The 27,149-nt window shown below is 43.2% G+C and overlaps 1 protein-coding gene across 5 annotated transcripts in view; it reads left to right on the top strand.

Annotated features, from left to right (window-relative positions):
• Positions 1-27,149, top strand: part of MASP1 (MBL associated serine protease 1) — a 63,571-nt gene that overhangs the window by 1,114 nt on the left and 35,308 nt on the right. For 4 of the 5 annotated variants that reach the window (XM_073804013.1, XM_019946041.3, XM_019946040.3 and 1 more), the window contains exons 2-4: positions 5,008-5,239; positions 24,184-24,361; positions 25,995-26,126. In XM_073804013.1, coding sequence (XP_073660114.1) covers positions 5,008-5,239; positions 24,184-24,361; positions 25,995-26,126 — 542 coding nt within the window. The remainder of the gene's footprint in view (positions 1-5,007; positions 5,240-24,183; positions 24,362-25,994; positions 26,127-27,149) is intronic. The other variant, XM_019946042.3, reaches the window with a different exon arrangement.

Below are 27,149 nucleotides of genomic sequence, written 5' to 3'. Positions count from 1 at the left end.
AAAACACTCTGCAGATGTGTTGCCTCTAAACATCTTTTCCCGTTAATTTTCTTCTCAATTGGAAAAGGGTTTCTATTTGTTTCTCTTCTGCAAAGTCACCTAGCAACTTTTCAGGGTCTGGGGCCAATGAGGGGCTTCAGGCTATGTTAACTCTTTGAACTCAGATTACCTGTGGTTTAGAGAGATAATCAGGTCTTTAAGGTTAATCCAATCATTCTCTTCTTTCTAAATCCATTGTAATGTTAAATCTGCTATCTAACTTCATTTTCCTTTCTCCTAAAAGAGAGGAGATTTATGCCCGTCTACATGGAATGACAATTTGATTGATCTGTCCACTATTCAAATCTCACCCTACCACCCAGTGCCCCAGCCATAACAAACTACAAGGCCGACGATCAGTTCTGTATCTTGGTGTTTGCTGATCCCTTAAGCCAGAACAGCTCTCTCTCTTATTTCTCCTATTTCTAGAGGACCCGATTGTTCAAGCTGGCTCATACATCACCTCCTCTTCCCTGCCCAGTATCCCCAGAGTCAGCATCTTCTCCTTTGTGATATCTCTGTCCTTGGGAGCTACCTTTCTTAATACCTCTTTGTTGAAATGTCCACCTCCTCTTCCAAGACTGAGTGTTCCTTAAGGAATAGGATCTATGGCATGTTCATCTTTGTATGCCTAGTACCTAGCATAATGTCTGTTTCCTATTAGGCATGCAATAAATATTAGCTGAATTGAATCAGTTGTTCAATAGCAAAACTACTACTGGAAAAGTGCTCCACTAGAAGTCTATAAAAGGTCTTCCCTCACATAGACACAACAGTTCAGAGTTTGCAAAGCCCTTTCATAGGCACTGTCTCATCTGGTCTTCAGATTTTGGATGAGGTAGGATTTATGGAGAAGTGAGGATAAAAGAGTTTAGCAACTTGCCCAGAGCCACACTGATGATCTTGAAAAAGCCCAGACCCAAATTTGGATCTTTAGGCTCCAAGTTCAGGATGTTTTTCTACTGTATTTTGCCAGACTGTCAACCAAGTATATTATTCTACACCAGCGGCTCTCAATCCTAGCTGCACATTAGAAGCATCTGTGGTGCTTTAAAAAACGTCAGGGCTTCCCTGGTGGTGCAGTGGTTGAGAGTCCGCCTGCCGATGCAGGGGACACGGGTTCGTGCCCCGGTCCGGGAAGATCCCACATGCCGCGGAGCAGCTAAGCCTGCGTGTCCGGAGCCTGTGCTCCGCAACGGGAGAGGCCACAACAGTGAGAGGCCCGTGTACCGCAAAAAAAAAAAAAAAAAAAATGTCAATGACCAGGCCTCACTCCAGACCAATTAAACTAAAATCTGCGGGGGAGGAGCTTTGGTATTATTTTTTTTTTTTAATTTTCACATAAAGCTACGGGTTTTTAAATTATTTTTCACAGGATTAATTGCTTTGGCCAGATGCCTGGGCATGATATGGGCATGGACCCAGCATCCTCTGTGAGCTTTTGTTATTCCCTTCTTCTGTTGAAGCTAATTCGCCATATGGTATTGGGCATGACATGTCACCTCTTGGGGTATCCTTTTCGTCATCTGTCAAGTACGGGTGTTGTCAAAGGGATCTATATAGTCCATTTCAACTCTTCTACCCCAAAACAGTCTTGGTGTAGTGTAGGTTGAAGTGAGGAGTGAATGGAAAGGATAGAAAGTGCTACTCATTCCACAACCATGGATATATGCCGGCATTTTTTAAGGCATTCCTGAGAGCTTGCTCCTACAGTAGAGCTTAGGAAATCCTGGCATTATATATTACTTTTGACATTTCAAGCAAATGTAATTAAACTTTTTGATTAGTTGGAGAATAGATAGCAGGTGTCAGAATTTGTACAGCCGGTGCCTGGTGGATAAGAAGCCAAAAACATTCAGAGTGTGATGGGAAATGAAAGCTGCCACTTACATTCTTTAATTTGCAGCCCTGAAAGCAAGCAAGCAAGCATATGCTCAGGCTTATTATGTGAAAAGAGAGATTTGTTTCATATGTTTAAAACTGTTTTGAGATGCAAACAAAATAGAACAGAAAGCTTCACAGGCCTTCCTCCCACGATGACCAGTTGCCTACTACACATGGTCCTGGGCCTCTGAGGATAGATGGAGCCGTTAGCCTGGGCCAGCCCTTGACAGAAGCAGCATTAGGAAGCTCAGAGTCTCCTCCATGTGGTCTGGAAAAAGCAGATATGGAGAAAGTTGACCTTTCAGCCTTACATAATCTGGGTGTCGCTATTGCAGGGAGGTCCAGTTGGGGGATCCAAAGCTCATTCCTAACCCCTGCTTTTCGGGAAGCAGCATGATGGAGTAATCATAACTAATGTTTGCCTAGGGCTGGACAGTTAACAAAGTACTTATTTTCCAATCGTCCTTTATTCTGATAGCAGCCCCGGGGGATGTCATTATTGTCACCAATTAAAGAATGAAGAAACTGAGAGGGAGACCTTACGTGACTTCCCCAAGATGGGTCAGATAAATAAAGTCAAAGTCTGGACTTGAATCCAGCTATTCCAACCTAAGACCAGTGCTCTCCCCTCCCCAAGCGGAACTGAACCAGAACTCCTAGCCCGGGTACCATCAGTATATTTCCTCACTTGAAAGTGGGGCTGCCTGAGCCCTGCAAGCCAGGGTTTCTAGACTCAAGCTTTCCTACTAGTTCACGAGAGAGCTTGGACCTGTGCCTCCCCTTCTCTCTCCTCCACAGATTGGTTTATAAAAATATTGACCCTGGCAATTGGATTAAAACATTTTGTTTCCTTAGTTGCATCTCACATGTTGCTATTGCAGGGGCCTTGGAAAAAATTTAAATAACTATTTTTTTTTAATTGAAAAAATAGCACAAGGCCCTTCTAGACACATCTGAACATTTTATATACATAAAAGTAAAATTAAAAACACTCATATTACCACTTCAGAGATAACTACTGTTAATATCCTACTGACACCCTTGTAGGCCATTTTGCACTTACATATTTACCTTTTATGTAAATATTATATGACAGCTAGATAATCTCATTGTAGTTATCTCATTGTGTTTGCACACTCAAAAATTCATACGTGTGCATATATAAACATATGTGCATCTGTTTACCGAGCAGCGTGGGGCAGCTTGGGGAGAAACAACTTCCTGATTAGCCAAATTGTATCTTAATCTTAAGACGCTGGTATAATTTCCCAGAAGTTACTTTTTAGGCTATATAGGACTCTGGCCCCACTTTCATGCTTTCGTTCATTCATTCGTTCATTCATTCATCATCTCTTATATACCAGGCTTTATATTAGGTCTTTCACATACATCATCTCCAATGTTCATGTGAGCTCTGTAAATTAGAGATTATAATCTTCATTTTACATTTGAGGAAACCTGAGCTCAGAGACTAATTACCCAAGGTTTCACAGCCAGTAAGTAAGAGAACTGGGATTTGAACCCAAATACACCTAACTTCAGGGACTGTGCCTAAAGCAGTGCTGTAACTGGAAGCATGTACAGGGAGCTGGAATCTGGAGTGAAGGATACTCTGTGGTATCTTGGGAAGCTTTGAGCTGGATGGTGGAGGATAAATAAAACAACCAGGTGAGGAATGAGCAGGGCATGTGCAGTGGGACCAAGGCCTGGATGGGCATGGCATGCTCCCAGAATGATCTGCCTCGGCATGGCTGCTATGAGATGAAGTTGGACAGGTAAATCAGCACTAGATCAAAAAGGGCTTATCAGCCATCCCGGTAGCAGATGCTTTGCCCTGCAGGCACAGTGGAGCAGTGTGGACACATCTGTGTTTTAGAAAATCAAATTTGGCGGAAGATTGCTGAATGGTATGAAGTGGTAGCCAGGGAGATCAGTTAGGATGAAATAGCAACAGTCCAGATAAGAACATTTAAATTAATTGGCTGGAGAGAAGCAGAGGGGTTCCCAAGCCATAGGAAGCAGAACATATAGTATTTAAGGGAGAAGTCGATGAGCCAGGATTGGGATGTTTGAGTTCAAGGTCCTTGAGTCTCACAGGGGGAGCAATCTAGTAGATGCCTTGGTTGTCCTGTGTACTGACCATTAGGTTTTTTGTTTGTTTGGTTTTGTTTTTGTTTTTTTGCGGTACGCGGGCCTCTCACTGCTGTGGCCTCTCCCGTTGCGGAGCACAGGCTCCGGATGTGCAGGCTCAGCGGCCATGGCTCACGGGCCTAGCCGCTCCGCGGCATGTGGGATCTTCCCGGACCGGGGCACGAACCCATGTCCCCTGCATCGGCAGGCGGACTCTCAACCACTGCGCCACCAGGGAAGCCCGACCATTAGGTTTTTGACAAGCCTTGGACATTCTGCCTCATTATTGCATCAGCCACTTTGGTGTATTCTGCAAGTTTTGTTGAATTTCCCGTGCCCCTTATGCAACTCTTTTCACAGTCCATCATCTCTCATTCCTGCAGCTGGAAATAAACTGTATGTTTTTGATCCTTTTATAAAAACACTTGCCAAAAGGAAAAACCTTGTTTTGCTCATTCCTTCTTAATTCAAAATTTTGCATTTCTTGATTGATTTTGTTAAATTTGTTTTAGGTACTACAGATCCCATCATTGAGTATAAGTCTTATCTCAGTATTACCATGTTACTGTTACTTACTTTTTAGAAAATTGAATCAAGAGTTTATGATTCTTAAATGAAGCTAAGCTAAAGAAATGATTCCAGCTTTTACCTAACTATGAAATTTATATTTTCAACCAAAAAATGATATGCCTCAGAGTCCCAAATATGGTATTTTCTGGGAAAGTTTAATACTATTATCAAATCTTTAAAAAGAGCACAACTGGAAGCAACCTTTAAAATCAAGTTACCGCCCTCCAGTATTATAGGCTGGGTAAGCAAGACCCATAAGGACGAAGTAATTACAGCAGGTCAGTGGCAGAGACATGCTGGGAACTTGTTCTCCTGGCTGTTGATTTAGCTAAATGGCAAGGACCAGTGTCTGTGAATGTAAGTAAATCCACTCATGTCTTTCAGGTGGCTCCTTCTCTCTCATGCTCTGTGCTTCTCCTTGTTGAAGGCTTTGGCCCACATAGTGGAGCTTAACAATATGTTTGGCCAGATTCAGTCGCCTGGCTATCCAGACTCTTATCCAAGTGATTCAGAGGTGACGTGGAATATCACTGTCCCAGAGGGATTTCGGATCAAGCTTTACTTCATGCACTTCAACTTGGAATCCTCTTACCTTTGTGAATACGACTATGTGAAGGTGAGACCCCTAATGTTCCCTAACTGGGCCAGGTTCTCTACGGGAGAATCTGCTGGGAGTTAGAGGAGCTTAGATGAATTAGATGCTGTGTTTACCACCCAGGCTGGCAGTCCAGTGAGGGAGACATTACAATGTTATAACATTATGAAGGAGGGTTGGGGGTGGCATGCTAGGTGCAGGCTGAGTAGGAAGACCTAGAAAAGACCTTGAGGGAAACTGAAACTGGCAAAGTGTGACTCAGCCAAACACAGCCTTACCTTTTCCTTTCTGATCTCAAAGTCTTTAACGTCTCCACTAACCTCTGCTCCAATGTCACCTTTAATTCAACAAGCAGAAAAGGGCACATACCCCAGAGTCAGCATTAATCAGAGTAAGCTAGCATTATATCCAAAGCTGAGGCATTAGAAAGCGTTGCCCTGTTCCCTAGGTAATGATCAAGTGTTTGGGAAGTGTAGCGTATGCTGCAGCGGAGAGTAGGAGGTGAAGTTGGAAGGTTGGATTGGGATGAGATTCTGAAGGGCCTTGAATATGATGCTAAAGAGTTTGGATTTTATCAACAAAGAGTATGGGCAACAGTGGGGGGTCACTACACAGATGGATGTAAAAGACAAATGGAAGAGGAGCAGAAAATGATTACAACATCAAAACAACATTTCCCAGAATTTAAGGAGAGCCCACAAACAATGCCATGGGTGGGGAGCTGTTCTCTTTTAAAAGTGGAGCTAAGAAAGGTTAAAGTACTTCTGAGAGATGACACTTATTAAGGTTGTATCTGGTTCAAAAAGATGTGAAGACCTAAGAACCTACTTTATAAACTCTCTCTGGTTTCCTGGAAGAAGTTCTCATCAAACCACCCTAGAGTAGGCTTTCTATATTTTTGGTATTAGTATAGTCTCATTTTTCCACAGCCTGTAATTCAGCAAGAGTTAACCTTGTATTTACCAGAATGTTTGATCAACAGCAAAGAAGTGAGTTGACAAGGTGATTTACACTTAAAATCTCATTCAACCTTTAAAACAATCCTATGAGACAGGTACTACTGTCCCATTTACAGACAAAGAAACAACCCCAAGAAGGTGAAGCAACTCACCCAACGTTGTACAGCTAGTAAGTGATGGATCAGGGTTCCAAACCCATGTCTTGTGACTTTCAATACCATGTTCTTTTGGCTCCACCAAACTGCTCACAAGCTGTACTACACTGAGCCCTAGGATACTGCAGGGGCTGAAAAGAGCAGTGGGATGGGGTGGGGCAGAGGCCTGGTAAGTGGGGCTGTGAACCCCTACCCTGATTAACTCATTTTAAATGGTGGGTGTTGCTAATTATATATGTTGGATATGCATCAAGTATCCCATTTAAAGCACATTTTCTGTGACTGAAAACGTTCTAAAATTGGTGCTCCGTGACAGTTTTTCAATTTTAACACTGTTGACATTTTGAGCCAGACAATTACTTGCTGAAGAAAGCTGTTTTGCGAATGGTAGGGTCTTTAGCAGCATTCCTGGCTTCTACTCACTAGATGCCAATAGCACTCCCACTCCAGTTGTGACAACCAAAAATGTCTCCAGCAGTTATCAATACCCCCAGGGGAGCAAAATCTCTCCATTTGAGAACCATTACTCTCTCTGTGTGATGCTGCCCATCTTTGAATGCCCTGTGCTAGAAACTGTGAGAATTTAAGGACACAAAAATCTAGTCCCTTAAAAAGAGAGATGAGCCTAGAAAAATAGCAATTGCACAAGATGAAAAAGAGTAATGACAATAAAAGATTGACAAAAAGAATGAGAAAAGGTAAAACTGGCTGCTCTAAGAGATGATGTGGCTTGGTAATCTAGATTGACAGACAGTTTCTATAAATTCATTGAAAATGGAGTCAACTTCTCAGACTCGCAAGGATCAAGCAGAGAGTATTCACCAAGATCCGAAGTGTTTATCATCCTAAATTGAAATTTCTAACAAACAGGTTAGTTATGTCTTCTAGGACATAATCTAGCCTCTGGCAGAACCAAACTCCAGGATCCCAGATGCATTATGGGTAGGGGACATTAGGTTAGCAGAATCCCCCAGCCCATTCCCCTAGCTGATGCTCACCGTACAACCATGGTATTCTCAAATATTTAGGTTGGAGAGTGAACTTAGCAGAAGGAAAATGACCGAACAGTGACTTAATAGAAGAGTAAATTCCATAGATTTAGACAAGGCTAGATGTGAACTTCCTAACTGCTTTTTTCTCTACTTTCAACTATGTCAATCATCTAGAAATTTTGCCAGCGGAAACACTTGCCTTTATTAGTAGCTGAGGCCTCAAGACCACAGAAATTAGAATTTTTTTCTTTAGCTGTGACAATGACTTATTTTCATTATTCCTCCCTGCCTCCACCCTAAGAATTCACTCTCAATTCATATTCAATCATTTCTCACAAGTTTTCCTCTTATTTATATGGATGCCAGGTTTGACCTTGTTAGGACTCCTTTATCGAGATGATAAACACACAATAGAGGATTTAACTCATTCCTTTGCCCCCCAATAAATTGAGTCTCCTGGCAAGGCAGATTAAAGGGTTGACATCAGCTACACTTTGTAGCGGAAAAAAATGATACTTTTCAAGGGCAACAATAGACTGTGAAGACCTCTTCCGACACTGAATTAAGGACACTGAAATTTCTACCCAAAGTTTGGCCTTTCTGGTTGGAGAATATTTTGGAAATTGATTGATGGTTTCTATCTAGGGTGGTGAGATACCTTCCTGAAAGCCCAAGGAGATGGGACTAGGCCCTCTGGAAGGGCAGCATCATCCTGGTTTCTTGACTGGGATTCAGGAAATGCCTGTTCTAGTCCCAGATCTGCCACTAACTCCCAAATGATCTGGAGTAGAAAAGGCAATCTTTTAGCACTCTCTCTGCTCCAAAATTAGACTTATGACCTCTGAGCATAGCAAAGAAACAGTCTGTGTGAGGCAACACAGAGACTGAGCTGCCTACCTGAAGTGCCCGACAGTCCTTGCTTCTCTGATTCCAATACATTTTTCCAGTTCCTTTAGAAGAAGAGATTAGCATATTGGACAGAGAGGTATTACTTTGCTTGGGCTTGCACAGCCCACTTCCTTCCAGAATGCCATCCCAGCACTAGCATTGGCCTCCCTGCAGAGGTTCTAGTAGCCATGGGGCCTGAGCAGGCCTTCCTTCACAGGACGCTGCACCCTGGTCAGCTGATGACTAGTGCTCATGTGGAGACAGGCCCTGTGTCCTTGCCCACATGTGCCCGGCAGAGTTCCCCTCCTGGACTCAAGAACTCATAGGATGTCAGGCCACAGGGGCCCTCTGGAGACCCACCTAGTCCCATGTCATTGTTGTTATTGTTGTTTTTCAAATATTTTCTCCCTAGTGGACATTTTCTTCTTAAAAATCTTCTAGTAGTCCTGATATAGGAAACAGAAGTGAGGCTGCTAGGGTTGAAGGTGGCTCAGAAGCTCACTCTGCTCACTCAACCTTCTTGGTCCCCCTGAAGGTCACACCTTGCAGGAATTACAGCTTGAATACTCCTTAAGTTCCCAATTCAGGGACAAGACTAGTACTCTCACCTGTGAACCCTAAAACCCAGAAGCCTTCAACATATAGTCGAAACCCGTTGTCTTTTCCTAATTGTGTTCTCTCCCTAACCTTCCACCCCCAGAATATGTGGCTTTCCTGGCTATGAGTGAGAAGGAGGCTCTTCCCTTTTCATCTGAATGAAGCATGAGCATGCCAGCCATGCCACCCTTGGATAAGTCAGTACCCCGCTACAAAATTCTGTCTTTTCATCTGTTCCATGAGGAGTAGAATGAGATGATCCCTAAGGTCCCTTAAATTCCAGAATTTTAATCTTCATTCTCCTTGCCAGAGCTTTCCAGATGACCCCCCAAACCCTCATTATCCTAGTTAGGATAATGCCAGAGAACGGTAATAATATGTCACAGCGGCCACTTCTTGAAGTTCCGTGGCCATAAGCACTCCAGTAAGAGACTATAGTCTGCTGGAGTTGCCTTAGTGACATGTCATTTGAAGAAAACTTGTAAATATATCATGCCAGTGCTGTCCTTTTCCAAGGAACTTGGAATATCACTCATTTCCGTCTGATGGGATAATATCCCCTGTTTTGAGGCTCTTTCATTCTGTGACTGAATTCCCCTGGCAGGCCTGGGAGTGGGTTTAAAGGACTGTCCAGTTCACAGGAATCCTTTCAGCCCAGCCCCAGTCCACAGACTGCCCTTCCCACCCTGGCCCATGAGGGTGATGATGACGGAATTGCTGACACTGCACATCAGCAGCTTGAAGAAGGGCAGGACCCCAAGGCTGTGGTCTGGATGCTCTCATTTTATGAAAATTCCTCTCCAGCCTGACTTCCCGCAGTCTTTGGTCTTCAAGGCACATGCACATCTGCACGACAGGATTTGCTTCCTTGGAATGTGGCTGCAATGTGTGGATTCCTACAGTGCACAGATGAGACATATGAATCACAGCTGGTTAATGCTGTAGGCGAGGGGCAGAGCACAGACACTGGCCAGGAAACTGGAGGCCTAGATTCTTGTGGCCATTCTCTACTAACTAAGTAACCCTGGGCAAGTGATTGCTTTTAGAGTGGACTCTTTCCTCCTGTCTCAGATACAGGGAGTTGAACCAGATGTTCTCTAAGGTCCACCTAGCCCTGATATTCTATGTATCTAAGACCTCAGGAATCATGATTCAACTTCATGATCATCATGCTGAAGCCCTGGAAAGGGCAATTCATTGGCCAAGGTCACACGGGGACCAGAATTTATATCTCAAAACTCTCAGTCTTTTCTTTTCTTCTTTTAAAAATATTAAGTGACAGTGGAGTCCCCCACCTTATGGATGCCTAGGTTTTTAAGTGTAATGTAAGGCAAATACTGTCTATAGTCAAACTTACTCTCTTAAATATAGTAGAGCACTGTCTTTTAGAATGTCCAGAAGAGACTTTTTTTCCCAGAAATGCAACAAATTATATAATTCCTTTAGTGAGCATCAGATGAAGTAGTTTGACGTGTGCTGAGAAGTGAGCCCTGGAGCTATAGTTACTGAAAAAGGTACTCAGAAACCAGAACCACCAAGGGAGCAGCAGATTCACACATCTTATTGTCAAGTCCACTTCATGGTATCTGTTCATTGGAAAAGGAGATAATAAAAGCCTGCATTTGGCTTTTTTCTCTTTCTCTCTTTCCCCTTCTTTTATTGAGTGCATATAGCTCAACTGGCATCTGTTAAATGCTCATATGACATAACATCACTTTTCTCCTCTTATATTCTTGATACATGAAACATTTCTTCCATTCTCTCCACTTTAGCCCTTTAGTTCCAGTTCTTATTCCTCTTGCCTAGTTTATTGCAATACCATCCTAAATGTCTACCAGCTGTGGGTCTCTCCCCAACCGGTCCACCCTCTACATGTGTCCAGAGAGATCTTCTTAAACATTGCTTTGATTGTGCAACTCTCAAAACCTTTCAATTGTTCTCCGCTGTCTATGGAATGAAGTCTAAGAATTTTATTGAAAATCTACCATAAGTTGGACACTGCACCAAAGACAGGCCCCATGAAGATGAGTAAGACAGTACCTGCCCTCCAAGAACTCATGATTTCATAGTGTGTCATAAGACGAGTACATAATTAATAAGCTAAAACTGGGCAGAGTAACACAAGAGTATGGGGCAGTATATAAGTTGTAGAGTGATCATTTCTGGGTGTTCAAGAAAAGCTTTGGAAATAATTAATGTCTGAGATAAGTCTTGAAGGGTAAAGAGGAATTTAACAGTGTAATTCCCTAAACTTCTTGATCTCCCTAAGCATTGGTTTTGTGATTGGTACCAAAAAAAAAAAAAAAAAAGACTCAATGATACAGTACCTTCCTTGCAGTTTATGCAAGAGTTTAAATGAAATGATGGCTATGAGTGAAATCAGTACTGCAAAAGGCAAACATGTTCAGTGGTTTGGAGTTCAGCCTCTAGAGTCACTCAGACCTAGAGTCAGATCCTGCCTCCACTATTTATTGTAAAATAGGGATAACAGTAATGCCTATCTCTTGGGCTTATTGTGAATGTCAAGTGAGGTAAATGCTGTATTGACATATGCCCAACACCTATGTAATTAGTTCAGTAAGCATTATTAGAGTGGTAATGATGGCAAGGGTGTGAGCACTAAAGTGCTTGCTGGTATCACCAGATGCTCAATGAGTGTCCGTTTTCTCATCTGCGCTGACTTTACCACTAACTGGCTGCCTATGACCTTGCACATATCACTCAGTTTTTCAGGCAATTTGTGGAAAAGTACTCTGAAAGGACTAATCAAATGCAAGAGGCTGTTTATTTCTCCTGTGTATTCATTTGTCGTGACACAAGTTTGTGGCACTTTCTGATGTATTGCCTCCTTTGATTCTCATGGACTAGGGAGAGCCGGGATTACTACATCTAATTCACAGGAAAGGATACTGAGCATCAAGAGCTTAAGTGCATTTGTGGTCCAGGACTTTAGAGCAAAGCCAGGTTTCAATCCTTGTTCTTCTTACTCCTAAGTCATGATTGTGTTTCTCCATTTGGCCCTTCTCAGAACAAGTTTTATCCTGGTAGGGATTTCAGGATTTTGATATGCTTCCTGGCTATAAGAGAAATTTAGTAAAATCTTGTAAAACTGAAGGACCCTGAGGGTTCCTGTGTTGTCTAGATTTTGTTAAAGAACTTTCTCTTTTATTCTGACATTGAGAGAAAAAAAAAATTCATAAAAATGGAGTCTGAACAGGCTTCCCTGGTGGCACAGTGGTTGAGAGTCCGCCTGCCGATGCAGGGGACACGGGTTTGTGCCCCGGTCCGGGAGGATCCCACATGCCGCGGAGCGGCTGGGCCCGTGAGCCGTGGCCGCTGAGCCTGCGCATCCGGAGCCTGTGCTCCGCAACGGGAGAGGCCGCAACAGTGAGAGGCCCGCGTACCGAAAAAATAAATAAATAAATAAAAATTGGAGTCTGAGCTATGAAGGTTGGGAAAGTGCTCAATTTATCTGTTTGTGGTACACATGTCTAATGGTGAACTCAAGGACATTGCACTAGACTGTCAGCCCCAGGGGTTCAGGGCCTATGTCTGTGTTTATTTCTAGTAGTGAGCACAGCCCTGGGGGCAGAACAGGAAAAAGCAAAAATCTCCTGGTGGTAAGCATAAAGGAAAGGGCTCTGGTCTAGAGATCAGCCACTGACTCCTGCTGAGACATTGGGCAAGTCACTTGTCTGCTCTGGGCCTCAGTTTCTCCATCTGCCCAATGAGGAAATTGGACTGGCTGGCCTCTCTAAGCCCTTCCAGCCCTGATGCTCCCTTCCCAGACCTCGTTGGGTCAGTCTTCATCCTGCTGTGTAATTGACAGATAAGTCCCTCCCATGGCCCTGCTCAAAGACTGACTCCTCTGAACCCGGACTCCTAATTTCTGTGCAGTGCTCTGTGTTTACTCTGAACGTGCCCTCGACCTTCAACTACTGCGGAAGCTCTGTTCATTCTCTGGGAGTAGACAGGAGGCCTTGCCCCTGAGGGAAAAGAGGAATGGGTAAATATTTCTCATGAATTTCAATTGTATTCCCTAGTGGAATTCTTCACTCCAGAGATACCAGGTTTCCAAATCCATTCTAGCTGATTCAGAAGAATCAGGAAGTGAAAATGAGCTTCAGAAAAAGCGTGACAAAAGCTTATTTTATGAAGGAAGTACAAACAGCACAGGCTCTGGGGTGATGGAAAACAGAAGGAAGGTTCCCAGCGCTGGGGCAGAGAATGTGGGCAAGTGTGGGTGAGTGTGAGGTGGGAGTGCTCTGGGGAATAGGTGCCCCGGTGTGCAAATCTGTGTGCTTATGTGTACACAGGCCACTCTCAGACACACCTTAGTAAAAAGCAGGGCTTGAATTTGCTTTGATGTGCTCATAGAAGAAAAAGTAGGGAAGGGGAGGTATTCATTTTTTCAACAAATATTCATTGAATGCCTACCATTTACTAGAGCTTGGGGTATAGTGGTAATCAAGACAGAAGTGCCGGTCGGCTGGGTGCTTACATGACACTGGGGGGAACAGACAATAAACACTAAACACAATCCACAGGTTAATTATATAATGAGTAGTAAGGTGACAGGCAAAGAAGTGAAACAGAGCAGGGTAAAGAGGGTCCACGTGAGGTGGGGTGCATGTTACCACTGAAACATGTTGATCAAGGTGGTCCTTGTTGAAAGGGTGACATTTGAGCAAAGACTTGAAGAAGTTGAGAAAGTCAGCCATGTAGCTTTCTGGGGAAAAGCATCCCAACCAGAAAGAACAGCCAAGACCTTAGTGGGAACGTGCCTGGTGTGTTTGAAGCAGAGCAAGGTTGGCAGTGTGGCTGGAGCAGGAGGGACAGGGATGGGAGATGAAGACAGAGGTACAGGTGGGAGCCCCATCACCAGGGGGCCTGGGAAATAGGATCCCTGCCTAATGCGCACAGGCAATGGCAGACTTTACAAGCTGCTTTCCCACCCAAGTGTCATTTGACCTCCTGACTCTTAGAGGATAGAATTAAGGTCCACCGAGTATGTTTGTGAAAACTGAGGCTGAACCCAGTGGTGCACTCATCAATGATCAACAGCCTGGTCTGGACTGGGGGGTGGGTTGGGAGGGCAGAGAAGAGATACCTCAGTAGCTCTCTATTCACCACTCAGATATTCTAGACATTAGTAAACTCAAGTGCTGAGATAATAGTAAAATGATAGAATAGTTAGGAGATGATGAGTTTTTATATAATTTATTTCTTTTTAATATAATTTATTTAATTGTAAATTTATGAAACAGTTTTTCACGATGGCTGTGTTTAACAACAGCATCACAAAAATCCCTGAAAAGTTGACAACTGGCCCCTGTAAGTTGGTAAGAGCCAGCTCCAGGGCACCAGTGCCTGGGGAGGTTAAAGTGACACATGTGAGTGGCAGGGCGGTAACCAGAAGCCAGGTCTTTTGGTCCCTATTCTAGCTCTCTTGAAAATTTTCCAAGATTTGAGGATGTGCATTCGGGCTGGGGAGGGCAGGGTCCTGGGCAGTAGCGGAGGGACATACCGGCTTGCACATTCCTGGAAAGTGCCTGGAGACGCTGGCCCGTGGCGGGTCCCTTCTCTCCGCTCAGCACTTACTTAATCACTGCTTTCACCCCAGTGCTGACTGTGACCGACCTGGAGCCAGGCTGCCTCTGCAGGAGAAGAACACAACAAGGCTTTGTTTTTGCCTGTCCCCAGGCTATTTTCCTGTCCTGAACCTTCTGGGGCTCAGCTTCCCGGTCCCAGAGGGTATTTGCATGTGAATGGGCCTGGCTCTGAAGTCACAGAAGGGGTGGATGGGGAGTTTAAGCCATTCACGGGCCAATGAGAGTAAAGCCCTTCCTGGCCCCCCTTCCCAGCCATGATTCCCAGACGCTCCCACCCACGCCCCCCCAGCCCTGCCGCACTGAGATGCCAGGCGCCTCCAGTTTCCCACCTGCGGGATGCTTGCTTCCCAAGCTCGCGGCCACCCCTCCCCAACCAGCTCTTTCTTCTCCCCGTGCTCTGCTGCCTAGAGACCGTCTCCTTTTCTGCCCAGAGCCCTCCTAGCGACTGGGCAATCCTCCTGGTAGCAGAGGGATTCGGGGACTCCAACACCTGCCAGCTGGGTCTCAGGTCCTCACACTGTTAATGGCGTCTAGCATTTGCATGTACACGATACATACCTTCCTAGGGGCTTACCCAGCTCTGTTAGGAGGTTTTCACTCCGACTAACAAATGTCTAAGAACACTTTGCTGGGACTATCAGTATATCTGGGCCCTGATGGTAGCTCTGCCATTATCTGGCCATGTGACTTTCAACCAGTTACTTCACTTCTCTGAGCCTCAGTTTCCCCATCTAAGAGAGGAAGATGATAGGTAGCCTTTAATGTCCTTTCTATCTCAGACCTTCTATGGTCTTGTAATTCCAGTTACTGAACAAGGCTGGAAGTCAGAACATCTGGATTTTTATCTCAGGTCAGCTGCTCCTAGGCTATGTGACCTTGGAAATTCATGTCACCTCTCTGGTCGGGGAATCACAATGTCTACCTGAAGTGCAATCATTACGAGACAGCCGTCAGAAACAAATAAAGAAGGTGAAAACACCTTGTCAACTGGAAATTCCACATGGGGGGGGGTGGGAATTATTACTACCACTACTACTACAATTATTATTATTATTGTTATTATTATTATTATCATCATTATTATTTTATGGCCAAACGACTTGATCTAGGACTGAAGCAACAACCTGCAGCCCCTCACAAATGTGGCCAACTTGAGTCTTAACCCCACCAGCTGTGCTATTTTTACTTACATGGCTTTCAAGAGCTTCTGAAATGCAATACACACATACACACACACACACACACACACACACACACACACGTCTCCTTTTTTTTTCTAGACCCAGGTTCTTGTCTGGCATCTGGTACCTTTACTTTGCTCCTTCTCATGATATTTAACTGCAGTTTGGGCACCTGGATAAAGTAGCAGTTTGAGCTGTTAACCCCTGGCCCAGTCCCTGGAGGGTGACAGACTTGCAGTGAAGGCGACCACAGGAGCACAGAGCACTCACTTGTGAGTCAGGGGTCCTGGGCCCAGGGCTGTCACTGAATCATTGGCCTAAATTCACACACCTAGAGAAATCCTTTGACACACAGGAAAGTAAAGGGATTCCTGGACTTGCTATTATTCTCTTGTGGATGGAAGCTTTCAGAGATCCCTTAAATTACTCTGGTCCTCTCTTATAAAATTAGGATAATATCTTTTCCATGTCACCCACCTCCCAGGACTGATAGGAGGCTTGTAGAGTTCAGAGAGCCAAAGGGACCTAAGATGCCACCTGCCAAATGAGGAGGCCAGGTTGCAAGGTCTCCCTGGGTTCCCTGCCTGCCCCATCAGCCTGGGATCTGGGGGGACTCATAAAAAGAGATGTCTGTGCTGATGACCCCAGTGAGATTAGGAATGAAAGAGTGGAACCAGGAAACAAGAGAATATCTAGGGACGGTTTCAGTCTCTTAATTCTTCTTTGAATATGTGAAATTACCCATGCCCCACTTAGCTGGGAGTCCAGAAAGGTGTCACCTCAGTTGGCTGAATCTCAGGGGTCCTGTTTTTCTCACTGATTTACTGAGTGCTGACTATATTTCAGGTAACTTTCTGAATATTTTACATATATTAACTCATGTCATATTCACAAAGTCCTATGATTTATAAATACTATTATTTTCACTATTTTACAAATGAGAAAAGCCTATATACAGAGTGTATTCAATTCCTAGGGCTGCCATAACAGATTGCCATTAACCTGGTGGTTTATAACAGCAGCTTCTTCTGTCACAGTTCTGGAGGCCAGAAGTCTGAAATCAAGGTGTTGGTGGGGCCGTGCTTCCTCTGAAGACTCTAGGGAAGGATCCTTCCTTGCCTCTTCTAGCTGCCTGGTGGTTGTTTGCCAGTCCTTGGCATTCCTGTCTACGGCCGCATATCTCCAATCTCTGCCTCTGTCTTCACACTTCTCTCTGTGTATGTCTCTGTGTCCAAGTTTCCCATTTCTTATAAGGACACCAGTCATTGGGTTAGGGTCCACCCTAATCCAGTATGATGTCATCTTAACATAATTTCATAAGCAAAGAACTATTTCCATATAAAATCAAGTCCAAGAGTTAGGACTTGAACATATCTTTTAGGGAATACAATGTAACCTAAAACATAGAGAATTTAAATAATTTTCCTAACATATACTAATTGGTGAAGACTCATGTGCAACTTATATAAAGATGAGGTCCCACATGATCCAGTCTCAGTAAGGGGTTACATCCAAAAAAAACAGAAAACTTACACAATTGAAAGCAATTCACAATTTGACTCACTCTCTTGAGAACCAAAAAAGAGCAGAGATGTTCTTATCACAAACATTCTTAAATGTTCAATCCTCCATGCCCCCTCTCTCCCTCTCCTCTTCTTTCCCCTAAAGTCTTCAGGAATTTCACACCAAGGATCTCTTCTATCTCCCCTCATACCTCCACTTACACCCCATCCTCTGGGTCCCTCTTGGACTTGACAATCACAAAAACTGTTCCCTGACATGAGACCCTCCCTGCCATATGTGAATTTTAGTTGTTCCGAGTTTCTTGATCGTTTTCTCAGAATTTTATTTTTCACCGTATTGTTTGTGTGGAATTAAAGCAAAAATTTTCACCTCTTTTTCAGCTTTGTTGGGACCCAAGGGCTAGAAAAAAATGAGAGAAGGAAGTGAAATAGTGATGAGGGGGTCTCCATACATGACCATGAGGAAGGGAATACTCAGGTGGTTATAAGAGATGGAGAGACTGGAAACCAGCCCTGAACTTCCAGGCTGGTTCAGCTGCCCCACCTGTGTGCTCCCTTTGTTGGTTGACCTGAACCAACTGATTTTATGCCATTGGGTAGAAGCTAGAGGGAAGTAGCTGTGGGCCCAAATTTCTTTTTAAAATACTTTTAAAATAGAAAAACAGGAAAAAGAAAAATTACCTATCATTTCACTAGCCATTGTTGTTTGCTCTAATTCCTTCCACTTTTTATTTTCAATGTATACTTTCAACATAGTTATAATTACATTGAATATACAATTTGTCCTGCTTTTTCACTTAGTATAACCTACTAAGAATGTTTCCAGATCACTGAAAATTCTCCATTAATGCAATAATTAATAGCTGCTTAACTAAGCTAATGCTAATGCAACAGTTCCCCTAGAATTGGGTATTTACATTGTTTCCAGTTTTCTATTATTATATATAACTGCTAGAAACATCATTGTTCATAAGTTTTTTCCACAATTGGAATATCTTCCCCTCAATTATATTCCCAGTTATGGGGCCAGGGAAGAACTTTCTAAGCCAAAGATAATCCAAAATGGCCTCATCTATCTTGGAAGGTAGTGAGTTTTTCATCTCTGCAACTGATCGTGAAAAGGTGGTGTGAATTTTTCAAGGGTGTGGTAGAAAAATAAGAGGTTAAATGAGGTAAATTTCAAGGCCCTAAGACGGCATGAGACTGTAATTCTCAAAATTTCAGTTCACAAAGGTCAGTGTCTCTCTTTATCCCAGATTACTTCCTTACTCCCTATAACATGTCTATTGCTGTGCAACAAACCACTCCAAAATTTAGTAGCCAAAACAATATCCATTTTATTTGCTCTTGATTCTGTGGTCGGAAGTTTAGGCTAGACTTGGCAGGATGGTCCTTTTGCTGGATTTGCCTGAGGTCATTTCTGTGGCTCCGGGCTGTATCAGTCAGAGTTCAGTCAGAAAAGCAGAGCCTCTGTGACTATTATGAGATAAAAGCTATTTATGGGCATTAGAACTCATGTAATTATCGGAGAGGCTAGGAAAGTAAAGATCCCAGCTTCTCCTAGACAGAGAGTTGGAGGACCACAGACAGTTCACTTATCCATTTTCGTGAAGCCCTGGCATGGGTGGAAATATTGGTATCTTCAGAGAAAGCTGAGAATTCAAGCCTATTGAAGAAGCCAAAGTTGGGTCATGAAGAGGGAGCTCATGGAGAGAAGTCTATGAGAAGCTGTTGGCTCTGAGCAGCCTACTACGCCTGTGGGGACACCTGCAAGCCTCTGGTGGGCCTGGGCCACTCTTAGTCGTCAGAGCCAGAAGCAGGAAAGAAGAGCTGTATGCAGAGAGGAGGAGAGTGAAGACAATTAGAACCTATTGGCACATCTACATCTGTCCATCTCTGTATCTGATCATAAAACAACCTCCAGAGAGTAAGGACTATTGCCTTCCAAACCCACACAAGTTCCTGTTTTGGCCAACAGTAACCTGGAACTAGAGAGAGAAGGAGATTCTGGGGAACATGGTTCCGAGGTTAACTAAATTGACAGCGGGACAATTCAGCACACTCCCTGAATGCCTAAATTAAATCTGAAAAGCTCTTCAAGGGCCCAGAGAAGATGTCAGTGGGGCTCCAGGATGAAGCTTGGGAACATGGACTAGCAAAGCTCTCGGGCATTTGGGCTTATAGGACGGCCTCTTTTTTTTTTAAATTGAGGTATAGTTGATGTACAATATCATATAAGTTACAGGTGTACAACACAGTGATTCACAATCTTTAAAGGTTAAAATCCATTTATAGTTATTGTAAAATATTGGCTATATTCCCTGTGCTGTACATATATCCTTGTAGCTTATTTATTTATACATAATAGTTTGTACCTCTTAATCCCCTACTCCTTTGTTGCCCCCTCCCCCACTGGTAACCACTAGTTTGTTCTCTGTATCTGTGAGTCTGTTTCTTTTCTGTTATATTCACTAGTTCATATTATTTTTTAGATTCCATATATAAGTGATATCATGTAGTAGAGGACAGCATTTTTTGTTTGCCTCCTGTCTTAAAGGAGCATGAGCATTATTGACTAGAGAATCAGGATGCTGCATTGTGAACCTGAAGCCACCATTCACTAGATCATGACCTTGCTTGATTCATTTAAATCATCTGGGCTTCAAGTTTCTCATTGGGTGGCTGTCAGTGTATTTGTTAAGCTCTGGTGAGATAACCTTATGGACATGTGGAAAGCAGCCATAGCTGTCCTCCCACAGAAATTTGACCAAGTTTTCTGCTGCTCTGCCTTAGCTTTGCCTAGGAGGTTTGTGCTGTTTCTACTAAGGTAGAAAATTCATAGAAAACAGGCTCTGGCTTCTTTTCCTTAGATCTCTCTCCCCTGTTCCCTGTCCTCAATAGAACCCCTTTCCTACATCAACAGAACCCCTTTCCTAGGTGGTGGTGGGAAGGGAGGGGCAGTTGAGACTCCTAATGCCCCTGGGACTTCGCTATTCCCTCTGCCTGGATGTCCTCCCCTCTGCCCCCCAAACCCTCCACCTACTATTTCTATCTGCCTAAATTCTACTCACCTTTCAGTCCCCAGATCCAAGAACAGTCTCTTCTTCTTAAGTGTTCTCTGACTCCTCTCAGCTGGAGGCAATATTTTCCCATCTTATAAGCCCAGGGGCTTCCTAGCTTTCATTGCAATAACTACAGTCTGGTGATTCCCTAACACATACACATTTGAGTACTTATTCTCCTACTAAATTTTACATTCCCAGAGGCAGGGGACTTCCTTATTAAGCACGTGCAACAAATAAGTAATTTTTGACATCCTTCACATTATAATGCAGACAGAACTTGCTATATAAATATTTGCTGAGTTGAGTTGAAAGAAAGCAAATTGAGGACATGCATCCATGTGTTGGTGCCCTAAATCACAATAGTCTGAAAGGACATGGCTGCCCATAAGAAGTAGAAAAATGAAGAGTCTGTGATCCCCAGCCAGATGGTTCTCTAATATTACGAATTTTGTGTTTTCATTTGATAAGGTATTTCCCTCCATCATGTTAATACGATGACCCTAGAAATGGGGTAGTCTGAACAGAAGCCAGAGCTCAATCCTCCATCTGTACTCAGAAGTCAATGGTTTTTGTAGATTTTTACAATCATAGCAAGGGCTGAAGATATTAAGTAGGGCCAGTGACCCCCTCTATTTAGGTTATGGCCAGAGCTGTCACTGAGCCACATCCTCTCTGGGAGACAGTCCATGCACCCAAGATAAAGTTTCAAGAGGCCCTTGAGCCAGAAAAGTTGTTTGGCAGAGTGCCTGTGTCTTTTGCTTTGCACTCTCTGGGTTGGTGGGTTCCTTTCTCCAGGGTCAAAACAGTTCCAAAAACAAAACAAGTATCAGGGAATCATGATTATCTCTCTACTCTTGAGCAAGTCACTGCCCCTCTCTGGACCTCAGTTTCCTCTAGAAGGATGGGGATCGAAACAGCTCTTAAGGGTCCCTCCTTCCACGCTCTGATATTCCAGGACTCTATTCGGAGCTGCAGGCTGAATTCCCAGGGCCCTGGGCCTTTTCTTCCCTGCTTCTAAAGGTATATCTGGCTCAGATTTCCCCATGGGTCTCAGCTGGGGCCTGCTTACCTGTCCTCTGGAATAGTGAGGCCCTGCAGGTGATGATCGTTTACCTGCCATCATAAACGGTCCTTAAGCCTGGAAGTTACAAGGAGGGAGGTTGTTTATCACGGACTTTCATTAGGTCTCTCCCTAATCCAAATTATCTCTGGCTGATTTCACTTGAAAGTGTCCATGCTACAGGTACTATGGAACCCCAGAGACCTTGGGAATACCGAATTAGGAAGGAGGCTGCTGTGCCTGGAAGTGTTAATGCTCAAGGCATGACTCTTCATTAGTAATTGATTCTGTATCACATGGGTATAGACCACAAACAAGTTCAAGTTCATCAAGTACTTCAGCAGGAAGCAATCTGTGTGCTGAAATTCCTGCTCACCATCCTCTAGTTGGTTTATTTAATGTATGGATATGATGACTTGTTAGAATACTGGTATGTCAGGACTGGAAGAGAGTGTAGAGCTCAGCAAGCTGAAACCCCTAGTTTACCAGGTGGATAACTACAGGAGTCAGCCACATAACAGTTTATGGTGGAGTCAGGAATACTCAGGACCTCTGAGTATGGTCCTCAGGAATACTCAGGACCTCTAAATGCCAGGTCCATACACTCCAAAGCAGAGGTCACCAAGATAGTGCATTCCAGCTCATGCAGTTACTCATAGAAGAAGCCTTCTCCCAGGCCCTCACTCTAAATCTATTTTGTCTTATTTTTATTAAGTTCTAATGATAGCAGCTTAACTGGTTTCTATTTTACAACATATTTCAGCCAATAAACTGATTTTCAAACAGTGAATAAAACATTACATAAAGAAGACGTAAGAATTGCAAAGGCATAATAGTCTGGGGACCTTCAAAGCAGGGCAAGCAACATTACATAACTCAGTATCCCTAAGATAGTTGATGTTCATAACAATGTCCCTGGATCACCAAGAAGGATTAGCATGTTTTACCTGAGAAAGCAGGGATTTGAATAAAGCACTTTAAAAAGCATTATACCCCGCTACCCCGGAAAAAATTTTTTTAGTCATAGCTAGGTAAAAACTTCAGCTACCTGGAAAACTCAGATCAGCAAAACAGCTGTGATGTTCAAGGAAGTGACATTTCAGCTGTGTGCAGATAGGCACATTCTGTAGCAATAAGGCTGGTGTGAGTTGGGCTAGTATCTGCAGAGAAGAGGAAAAAATAGCAAAGCTATGATCTCATTTTCTGTTTACACTTCAGTTCCCAAAGTTAGTGATTAATTGTCCTTGTGTTTTGTTGCCAGGGCAAATTGTTTTTCTTTAAAACTCCCACTTATTTTAAATAAATAAATCATTAGTTTCAAAACAGAAGTGTCAAATGTTAAGATACTTCTGACATACTAAACTAATGAACAAAACAATGAATTCATTAGAAGCTACTAGAGATAGGCAGCCTTTGAGAACTTTCTTTAATGACTTTGAAAGGCAGCAGAAATCATTCTTGGTCAGAGATTTTTCTCATGCATCTTGGTTAAAATACCAATCTAGAGGTTGCAAACAGAAACACTACTTTAAAAGGATGGCGGTAGGTGTAAATGATAGAGTGGTAGGTAGGCCAAGTATTGGTAGTCAAATAAATATACCAACCAGCTACAACGCTGTGCTTCCCAAACCAAACACATAAATTCTGCTTTAGGCAATCAGTTTAGAATCTCTCCTTGGCTCTCTGAATTTACCAGGGCCTCAGACTCTTGCAAAGTAGGAATTCTTTAGCAAATAGGCAATATTTGCATCTGAGTCTTAACACAAATGCACCTATTTCTGGGTGACTCCAGTAGTTTCTGTATTATTAAGACTACCTATTAAATACAGTTCTGATTACGTCTTCCCTTTACTCACAGAATTGAGTCACTTGTTATTATGTCATTCAAGGTCAACTGTAATCTAGTTTCAACTTATTCCTCCAAATATATCTCCTCCTACAATCCCCACAGACTCCCTGGCATCTCATTGTTCTCAGAATATGTCTTGCACTTTTAGTTCTTAATGACAAATATTTATTGGGTAACTGCTATGTTCTAGGTCCTGCACCATGCACTGAAGATACATCTATGAAGAAAAGAATCTGAAAAAGAATAGATGCATACATATGTATAACTGAATCACTTTGTTGTACACCTGAAAATAACACATTATTAAGCAACTATACTTCAATAAAAATAATGAAAAGCATATGCAATTTTTTTAAAACTTCCACTTCTGATACAGATATTGTATCATTTTATAAATAAAACTCAGATATATCAATAAGTAATTAAGTAATCAAGTAATTAATTAATTAAAGTCTCACTCTCTTGCAGCATACATTCTAACGGGGATCCTTCACCTCCTTCTGAGTGCATCCTCAATGAGACACTCGTCACACTGGATGATAGCTCTGTCTCTGTTTTTCTCCCCCTGAACACTGCCTCCCCGTGACAGTTGTGTGTCTTACTCATCTCCCATCATCCCCACCCCACGCTTTGCTCTGTGGCAGGCACACACTGAATGTTCAATGAATGACTTATATTGTGTATAAACTTTCTTTTCCTGGAAATGTAAGTTCCTGTTGCGTATAGAATCTGTGAGATTATCTAGCTCTTATTTATTCTATTATCCAATGTTAAAATTTATTTATTTTAACATTGAGCTATTTTTAACAAATAAGCCATTTTGTTGTCAACAGGAATGACAAATGCCAAGCTACTTTTGATGGACCTAAACAAAACGAGTGAAACAGTGGCTGGACGGCCACATTGACTTAACCTATAATGTGTCTTTCCTCAAATCCCAGAATCCCTAAACCCCTTTCTCTGGCTTTCCCCGGCTGCCTGGTCTACTTGTGGGCAGCCCCTCCGTCCTTTCTCCTGGAGACCAGCAGAGAAGAGCTAATTTGGGAAGGTGCTCATCTTGTTCCCTTTCTCTTTGACCCTAAAGGTAGAAACTGAGGAGCAGGTGCTGGCAACCTTCTGTGGCAGGGAGACCACAGACACAGAACAGACCCCTGGCCAGGAAGTGGTCCTCTCCCCTGGCTCCTTCATGTCTATCACTTTCCGTTCAGATTTCTCCAACGAGGAGCGATTCACAGGCTTTGAGGCCCACTACATGGCTGTGGGTAAGTTAGAGAAGTGGGTGGCTCATCCCCGGGTCTCCCTTTCTCTATCAAGATTAGAAGTGCCTTGTGCTCTCTTCTTTAAAATGAATACCTTATACTCACCACATAGATTCTACCAGTAATGTCTTCCTGCATTTGCTCTATCATTTATCTATCCATCTATCTATCCTCTATCCATTAATTCATCTTTTTTGATGCATTTCAAAATAAATTGCAGACATCAGTACTCTTCTTCCTAAATACTTTAGCATGTATATTGTTTATCTAATCTATTCACATTTTTTCCTTTTAATGTAAAATTTACATTCAATGAAATGCACAAATCTTAAGTACATTTAAATTTTCAAAAATTTATATTTGTGTCTAACACAAACTCCTAAACAGATGTTGAGCTTTATCACTAACCCAAAAAGTTCCCTTGTGCTCCTTCCCAATTGCAACCCACTCCCACCTCCTTTAGAGGCCACAACTGTCCTGATTTTTTTCCCACCATAGATTAGCTTTGCCACTTCCAAAACTACATATAAAGGAACACATACAGAATATATTTTGTGAGGTGAGGATTTTTTTACTCAGCATAAAGTTTTTGACATTCATTCATGTTGTTGCAATGCATCAGTAATTGTTTCTTTTCCTAGCAGAGTAATTTTCCATTGTATGAATATACTGCAATCTATTTATCCATTCTCCTATTGTTGGACACCTGGGTTCTATCCATATTTGGGCTCTCAATAAAATTTCTATGAACCTTTTTGTACAAGCCATTTTGCAAACATGTTTTCACTTCTGCAGGGTATAGATCTAGGAGCAGAATTGCTGAGTCATAGGGTAGGTGTATGTTTAGTTCTATAAGAAATTGTCAAACTTTTTCCAAAGTGTTTGCACCATTTTGTATCTCTCCACCAACGTATGAGAGTTCTGGCTGCTCCTTATCCTCACCAACATTTGATGTTATCAATTAAAAAATGTTTAACCATTCCGTGGGGTATGTAGTGGTACTTCATTATGGTTTTAATTTGCATTTCCCTGGTGCCTAGTGATGCTGAGCATCTTTTCATGTGCTTCATGGCCATTCCTGTATCTTTTGGGAAGGAATATATGTTCCAATTTTTAAACTGGGTTGAGAACATACATCTTTTTATCCTTGTATTTCCAACGCCTAGGATAGGGCTTGACCCCCATAGGGACTTAGAAAGAGAGAAGCAGCATGGAGGAGAGGTTAAGAGCCCGGATTCTAGAGCCAGCCCACCTTGATTTGAATGCTGACTCCACCACTTAACTCTTGGTGTGACTCGGAGTAAGTTCTTTAATGGCTCTAAGTCTCAGCTTCATCATCTATAGAAAGGGGATCATAATGGTCCTGCTTACTATTATCACAACTGTTAGAGAACAGTGGCACCACCAGGAGTCAGGTTGCCTGGGTTTCAACCAGGCTCTCTGTGATCTTGGGTAAGTCTCTTCATTTGTAAATGGAGATAGTGGCTACTTATGGGCCTTCGGTGAGGCTTAAATGAGGGATGCAGGAACCTCCCAACACAGTGAGTGGCCCATACTGAGTGCTCTGTAGATGTTGGCTGTTGTCTTCACCATCACACATGAACTGGTTGACTGAGAGGCTCTACCTGCCCCGCAGATGTGGACGAGTGCATGGAGCGGGAAGACGAGGAGCTGTCCTGTGACCACTACTGCCATAACTACATCGGCGGCTACTACTGCTCCTGCCGCTTCGGCTACATCCTCCACACAGACAACAGGACCTGCCGAGGTGGGGCCCAGCGATGATTCTGTGCATCACCATTATGCGCCATATTTTCCGATAAGATTAGGGGAGGCTCAGAGGAAGGACAGATGTGCAGTAGGGATGATTTAAAATGAAATCAGAGAGCTGTGCCTCAGATACCACAGGGATAAAGATGCTGAAATGCCCACCAGCCTGGAAGTCGGGTTCAGGTTCTCAGAGGACCGCATTTCAGAAGCCCTAGCCTCTAGTCCATCTTTCTTCCTGGGCAGCAGGAATTTCTGCTCCTTAGTCCCTATTTCCTCTTCTACTGTAAGTAACTGGCCAAGTCAAGGGAAAACCCAGGTTTCCCAGTCCTGAACCATAAACTAGGCTTCACCCACTAGGTCCTTTTTTCCTGCCCTTTCATGGCCCCTCAAGTTCCTCTGTTGATAGAGAGAACCTCAGTGCAAGGGAGAGAAGAGGGAAGAGAGAGGCAAAGACAGAGGTGGCAAGAAAACGTCCCATTCCTTCTAGCTCCCTTTGCTTTCACCTCTCATCAGTGCGCCTTCTCTGCCACAGTCTCCAGGCTGAGGCAGGGGTGGAGAAATAGGAGGACTCGGCCACTTTCCATGAAGACCTCCTGGCTAGCAGGTAATAGCCACATAGGAAAATGGTAAAATGTAGTAAGTGCTGTAAAAGAAGTGTGGACATGGTACCATCAGACCTGAGTCTGCACAGAGCAGTGAGCAAGCACTTCTCAGAGATGGTGCCCTTGATGAAGGAGAAATAACAAGGAAAGGAGGGAGGGCACTCCAGGCAGAGAGAACAGCTTCTGCAAACATACAGAAGCATGACAGAATTTGGAATGTTTGGGGAATTGCCAGTAGATTAGTATGACTTCAGGGTAAGGATCTGCGTTTTAGAAAGATCACTTGGAAGCTGAGTGAGGGATCATTGGAGAAGGGAAAGGCTGGAAACAAGAATTTTTTTTCCTTTCTCCTTCAAAAACTTCTACTTACTTCCAAATAAAACCCTATAGGACCCATCAGTACAAAGCAGGCACATAAC

This window comes from Tursiops truncatus, chromosome 4 (assembly GCF_011762595.2).
Source record: "Tursiops truncatus isolate mTurTru1 chromosome 4, mTurTru1.mat.Y, whole genome shotgun sequence".
In the NCBI taxonomy this organism is placed as follows: Eukaryota; Metazoa; Chordata; class Mammalia; order Artiodactyla; family Delphinidae; genus Tursiops; species Tursiops truncatus.
This window is presented reverse-complemented; position numbering and strand designations above follow the sequence as displayed.